Source organism: Halichoeres trimaculatus, unplaced genomic scaffold, assembly GCF_033239565.1.
Source record: "Halichoeres trimaculatus isolate MK-OKI-2021-1 unplaced genomic scaffold, fHalTri1.1 fHalTri1_scaffold_13, whole genome shotgun sequence".
In the NCBI taxonomy this organism is placed as follows: domain Eukaryota; kingdom Metazoa; phylum Chordata; class Actinopteri; order Labriformes; family Labridae; genus Halichoeres; species Halichoeres trimaculatus.
In genome coordinates, this window is record NW_027437191.1 from 133,692 (window position 1) to 140,590 (window position 6,899).

Genomic DNA, 6,899 nt, shown 5'->3' on the forward strand with positions numbered 1-6,899 from the left:
TACCTGATTGTTTTTATCCTCCCTCCCCCCCCTAGCTGTGATGGACTTGGTTTAGTTCCTCCACACCTATGGTCTTCTTTGAGCCTGATGGTGTAAATGTGTCTCTGTCAGCTCCTGGTGTTCCACTTTAAAGAGTGACCCTGTAAACTGGAGACCTTCAGCTGGACATGTCAGTGAATATCCAGTTTACAACAGCTGTTCAAACACAGAGGAAGTCCAGGACAAGTAATCCTTGTTTAGTTTTATATACATGTTATAATCTGCTCATCAGATCAGGATTTAATGATGACCTAAAGCTGTATGAGGAGGATGCATCCCGCTAAAAGTCCTCAACTAACAGGCTTCTTTGGAGGCTTCAACATGGCTCTGTCTCTGTCGTTTTCATGCTTTTGATGGCACAGAGATTACAGAAATGGCTTCAACCAGTGAAGGCTTTGCCACTTGCACTCGACTCCCTTCAAGTGTCAACAATTCCTTTTGCAGTGACTAAAGCTCCATAAAAACCAGCCCAGGTTGAAGATCTCCATACTAATGGGCTAATGGCAGAAGACTAAATGTGTTGGTGTGCTGGAGCAGCCTGCTACATGCAGTGCACAGGCAGCCATCTTGGTGGGGGCAATGTTCCCATTAAAGGCAATGCATGGACATTGAAAATAAAATATAACTTGCTCCTGTCTCAACTGATGAGGGACTGTCAAAACATGTACCATTAATACAAAATATTGGGTATATAACAACTACAACAACAACAACAAAAAATGTTACGTATGAAATGTTATTCCCAGTCTCCTTGTTTTGACTGCATGGTGTAGTGTGCACACATTATTGTCTTAGTTTTCATGCCATGTACAACCGTAGAATGCCTTGACCCTTTGCCCTCACTAGCTAAATAAGAAAACACAACCCCAAGGCTCCATATTGTGGGGAGCAGCTTGCTATCTTAGAGGAGATACCTGAGCCATGATATGCTCAGTGAGCAGTGTTGCATCAGCAGACAGCTGGTTCAGATACCTCAGGACAGAGACCAGAGGCTGTGCTAGGTTGATGATTGACCGGACAGTCAGCTGACAGTTAGAGCTCCTGTATATATTGAGAAAACTGCTGAAAGTCTGTCTGCAGCAGAGAAGACATTTCAGGTGAGCTCAGCAGACAAATCTTTTTTCTACTTTACAACAGTTGTTAAAATATATAACAACCTCTGATTCTCCCTGCACAGGCTGTGAAGATGCAGGGTATCTTTGGTAGTTGTGTGATTGCAGCACTGCTGCTAGTGTCAGCTTTGGCACGTCCTGACCACCGTGGCCATGATCACCACCACGACCATGATCACCAGCATCATGAAGGCGACATGAGCTGCCTCAGACTTTCCCCCTCCAATGCTGACTTTGGCTTTGCCCTTTACAAAAGTCTGAATGAGAAGACTGGTGCTGGAAAGAACATCTTCTACTCTCCGCTGGGTATCTCCACTGTGCTGTCCATGCTTTCCACTGGGGCCCGAGGTGACACCCACAGCCAGCTGTTCTCTAGCTTGGGCTACAGCGCTTTGAACCAGGTACAGGTTGATGAGTCATACAAACACCTCTTTCACATGCTTGGCCACAGCCAGGAGGAACAGCACTTGGAGATCGGCAACGCTGCTGCCATCCGCTCAGGCTTCAGTCCTCTGGAGAAGTTCCTGAACGATGTCAAACAGTCCTACTCTGGGGAAATCTTCAACGTCGACTTTAGCAATCCCACTGAGGCTGCAGCTGAGATCAACAGTTTCATTGCTGGTAAAACCCAGGACAAGATTAAAGACATGGTAAAGGATCTGGATCCTGAAACAGCCATGGTACTGATAAACTATGTGTTCTTCAGAGGTAGGAAACATTCACATACAAAGAAACCAGAGAGAACAAGTAATAATCATCATCATCATGTGAGTTGATGTGCAGTTGTGTGATTTAATTTGCACAGGACAGTGGGAAAAACCCTTCAACAGCAACCAGACACACAAGGCGGACTTCCATGTGGATGAAACGACCACAGTTCAGGTGGACATGATGACTAGGCTCGGCCGTTATGACATATACCAGGATAGTGACAACCACACCACTGTCATCATGCTGCCCTACAAAGGAAACACCTCCATGATGGTTGTCCTGCCTGACGAGGGCAGGATGAAGGAGGTGGAGGGCTTCATCAACAAGGACTACATCAAACACTGGCACGATTCGGTCTTCAGGACGTAAGCGCTTCATCTTGACTGTGTTGTAGTTACTCAGTGCAGCTAAGTGTAGGATTCTGCCAAATGCCATGGAGTGAGTTGAGCTGGAGGAGGCTGACTGGGTAGATAAGCCCTGAACAGCTAGGTTTCCTGACTGGCTTCATTCCTCTCTGACTCCTCTGCTCTGTTCTCCTGATTCCCCTCCTCTTCCTCTCTCAGCTCTGTGGAACTGTCCTTGCCAAAATTCTCCATCTCTGCTGATGCTTCTCTGGACACTACCTTGAAAGAAATGGGCATAACCAATGCTTTCGCAAACAGCGCTGATTTCTCTGGCATTTCCACGGATGTCCAACTCAAAGTCTCAAGGGTAAGATCATCAAATGTGCGTCTTATAGACTTTTCTCTGAATTCAGAACTAACCATGAATACACTGATTTCCTGTCAGTCACTAATGGAGGGATAGTAACATCCTCACACTCAGGATACAGTAAATGCAAAAAAGAGGAGACAAAGTGTCCTCATTACCTGTGATCTTCTTTCGTCTTATTTCTCCACAGGCTTCCCACAAGGCTGTGCTGAGCGTTGATGAAACAGGCACAGAGGCAGCAGCCAGCACCACCCTAGAAATCATGCCCATGAGCATGCCTGAGGTTCTGAAAATGGACAGACCCTTCTTGATCTTCATCCTTGAACACTCGACCAAGAGCATCTTCTTCATGGGCAAGATCAACAACCCCACCGCTATGTAAACGAGTCCTGTGCTCTTCATGCTGGATACATTCTATAGTTTTAAGGGCACATCTGAAAGCCTTGTAGAGGTGTCACAGTGGATTATGAACATTGGGGGATGATGAATAGAGGATATTTTGGTGGGGGACAACAGATCCATCATGAATGAACAGAAAAGTCACTTGAACTGCCATCAGTCAATCAACACAACACATTTGTTGCCATCAGCTGAACCTGGCCAGGTGAAACAAGCTTGTTGTTACATATCTTGAAACGCTGACTTTTGCTTTTACACTGAACCCACATGTTGTATGCTTTCACTGCTTCAACATTGTCCAATACAAGTGAAATAAAGACTTGCCATCAACAACTGGCACCATAAAATTAGCTTCATGGCTCTTCATCTTTATGTTATCTTCAACTACAGCTCAGAAAAGTCAAAGCAACTGGAATCTTAGTAATAGTGCAATGACTTTTTCATCATGCAGTTGTGACGCAAACCTCTGCTCTGTAGATTTATCATGCTGCGTGGGTTACCTTACCCAAACACTCAAGGCTCAGGGTGAAAAAAAGATGCATCTCCCAGTTAATCTTTAACAGAACTGAAAGCAATGTGTCCTGGATCAATGGTTTGTGGAGTGACTGTCCTGATAAACTGGAGGAAGAGGACATCAGAAGTATTCAGAATGTTTTAAAGAGTTAATGGCAAATAAAGATGTGAGCCTTGTTGACAGTCAGAGTTCGTATACTGAAATAAATCTCTCACTTATTGGTGACCTTAGCATAAGATACTTTTCTACTGTTGATTACTCATGTTGGGATAGAAACAATGTGAGGTGTACCTGTTGAGGCGCTCTTGAAACAACACAGACCATAGCTTTCCTTTCCCCAAATTTTCTGGGACAAAAGATAAAGAACAAAACTCTTCTCCTTCATTTCTATCCTGGCTGCCTCCCCCCGGGTTGTCCTTTAAAGTCATGTTGAGAGGAGATGGATAGAAGGCAGCAGCTACCACCACCTCCTGGCAGCCAATACAACCTTGACAAAGGCACATTTGTCGTCAGCTTTAATAACACATGGCAAAGGAAGAGGTCATGAAAGTGTGTTGGACAGCAGCAAATTCTTGTTTCAGTTTACTATAACCAACTCTCCTCCTCTTTTACCCTGTGGCATTGAAAGCTAGCTTTAACTATGATACAGCTATTCCCAGTGATTACTCACTGACTGAGAAGAATTGGATATTTTATCAGTTAAACTGAACACTAAAAGCCACTACAGGTATTTATTTATTTGCCTATTCAAAGTAACAGCCCACCTGACTGTCAGGTGTGCACGCTATAGCTGTTAGTAAGGAGGCTCAAAGCCTGCCCCTATTCCAGTGTGGCTCCTGGTGACAATCTGCTCCCAAACTCCAAATCAGAAACAGATGGGTGACATCAAGAAGACTGCGCCCATATATGATACAGTTTATGGTGAAAGCGGGGAGTTTTCAAATAATCAAAAATGAAAGGAAATGGCTTTGTGTGCATTTATTCCAATGGCTTTAGATTTGAAACTCTACTTCAGGATAAGAGTGGTGTTCTATAATTAACAAATGTTATTTTTTATTCTGACATCAGTAACGAGTGCCAAAAAACCAGAGCATGTTATTCCTATTCAAGCCTCAATTTATGGGTTATCAGTTTGTTTTTGGATGGATTTTAAAATTCTTTCATTTGTTTTTAAATGTCTTCACAGCCTTGCTTTCCTTATTTTCACCAAGTGGTCTGGTTTCGATCAGTTTAGTTTGGTGGACCGCTAAAGCCTGATCCTGTTAGTGTTTCGACAGCCAACTGTGCCCTTCTTGCTAGGTGGTGTGTAAGGTGGATACTGATAGGTTGGTCATCTATGTAATTGCGTGACGCCATAGCAGCGCGACACAGTGAACCCAACTTATAAAGTCCAGCAAAGAATAATAATTTGACAGAGTAAACAAAGAGCAAAAATGGAAGACATGCATCAAGTAGTCTTCTTTGTGATTGGCATGTGGCTCTTTGTTAAAAAGAATATGAGCTTAGTTGATTCAAATCACGTTCTTTCTAAGCACCCATTTGGATTTTTGTATTGCTGCATGCAATACAGTGCAGGGGAGAAATGTGAATGCACAAACATGACAATGCAAAAGTGACACCCCTACATGAAAATCAGAAAAATCACATCAGGCTGTTTTGTCTGTTCAAGAAAATAAGGAGGTTTAGGCCTGAACTATAAAAGACAATGCATTGCTGCTTCAATTTCTCCTCCCGTTAAAGTTATGAATGAGCAAACGCCAAAAAAATAATAGACAACTCACCCAGCAGCTTTCCTGTTTTTAAGAATGATAAATGACAAGAGAATGTTTTGCCTGTTTAAAAAAATAATAAAGTATAGCCCTGATCTATAAGAGAGGTGAGGCATTGGTGCCTAAATTTAGCCTCCATTTCAAGTCATGAATGAGGAATCTCTAAAATGGACTCGCCCTTCATCTTTCTTTTTTAACAATTACTGTTTTGTTCACTGTCTGTGAACTAGCACCAGCACCAGTTAAGAGGTAAAGGGGTATCTGAGATAAGCAGATCAGACTCTTCTAGCTGCCTCAAAGAGCATGTGGAGGGGTCACCATACCTTTTCTGTCATTGCCCCAAAACTATAGAACAATTTACCTTGTACACTCAAAAAAGGAACATTGGTGTTTGTTCAATCAGCATAAATAAAACATGTAGCTTCGACTAGATTATTTCATGTTCAGTGGTTAAACATGATTAAATCATGTTGTTTCAGCATGATGTGCAAAATTGTTAAAACAACAAAATCACTTTATGTTAACTCAACCTAATTGGTTTAGGTAGGAATCCCATCTGCAACACCTCTCCAGAGCAGGAGGTGGCAGTAATGTGCAATAGGCCCTATTCATCAGAGAGCAGAGCCAGAGGATAACACTGTAAAAAAAAAGTCTGTCAATCAGTTGAAGTGATGTAATTTTTTAAATCAATCCAACTCCATATTTAATAAAGTATGACTTATCTTATCTTATCTTATCTTATCTTATCTTATATTTAAGTTAAGGTTCCCAATGTATTTTTGTGGACCATATCAACTTGAAATTCTGTGTTTCTACAAGTAATAATAGAAGTAGTTGGACCAACTTAAATTATTTAACATGGATTTAGTTGTGATCTCTTAAGAAATTTGAGTAAAATCTACTATGTGTATTTGAGTTACAACAACAAATGTTATGAATTTGAAATAACTTAAAGATAACATGTACATTAAGATTAAATAAATTATCTAGATCTAGATAAAGATGTTGCGTGCAACTGCTAAAATTAATAAAATTGGGTAAATTCAACAAAACATTTTTTTCAGTGAACTAATAAAAAGAAGTAGTTGGACCAACTTTAATTAATTGCTTCAATCGGTAACACCTAAATTAATTAAGTTCTTTAAAATGAAATTAACATGTTCAATTAACACAACTTAGTACGTCAAATAAATTAAGCATTTTAATTCTTCTCAAATCAATATTTTGCATTAATCCAACATAAAATTTTAAGTTGATTCAACTCAATAATCTGCGAAACCCAAAAGGAAAAACCGTGGGTGAGGAGGGAACACTGTGGATATGAGACCCTGATGCACATTAAGATACCACGCAGGGCCAGTGTGTCTGTGCTCCATTGCATGGACCAACTGCCTGTCTGTGGTCCACTGCGCTGGCTAGCTGTCTGTCTGGCTGGCTGTCTGTGCTCCACAGCACAGGCTGCTTGGCTGTGCCCCATGGCATTGGCTACCTGGCTGTGCTCCACGGCATAGGCTGCTTTTCCTGGCTGCCTGGCCATCTGTGCTCCATGACAAATGCTGCATGTCTTGGCTGCACGGCTGACAAAACCCAGTTTGTCATTTCTGATCATAATTTTAGCCCACCAACACATCTCATTTATTAACA

At 41.8% G+C, this 6,899-nt stretch overlaps 1 protein-coding gene across 1 annotated transcript; it reads left to right on the top strand.

The window, feature by feature from the left end:
* Positions 1-1,225: 1,225 nt before the first annotated feature.
* LOC141802036 (alpha-1-antitrypsin homolog) lies at positions 1,226-2,955 on the top strand. The gene is made up of 4 exons (XM_074685434.1): positions 1,226-1,859; positions 1,957-2,227; positions 2,426-2,573; positions 2,764-2,955. Exons 1-4 carry the CDS (start codon positions 1,226-1,228, stop codon positions 2,953-2,955), a joined length of 1,245 nt encoding a protein of 414 aa, XP_074541535.1.
* Positions 2,956-6,899: the final 3,944 nt, after the last annotated feature.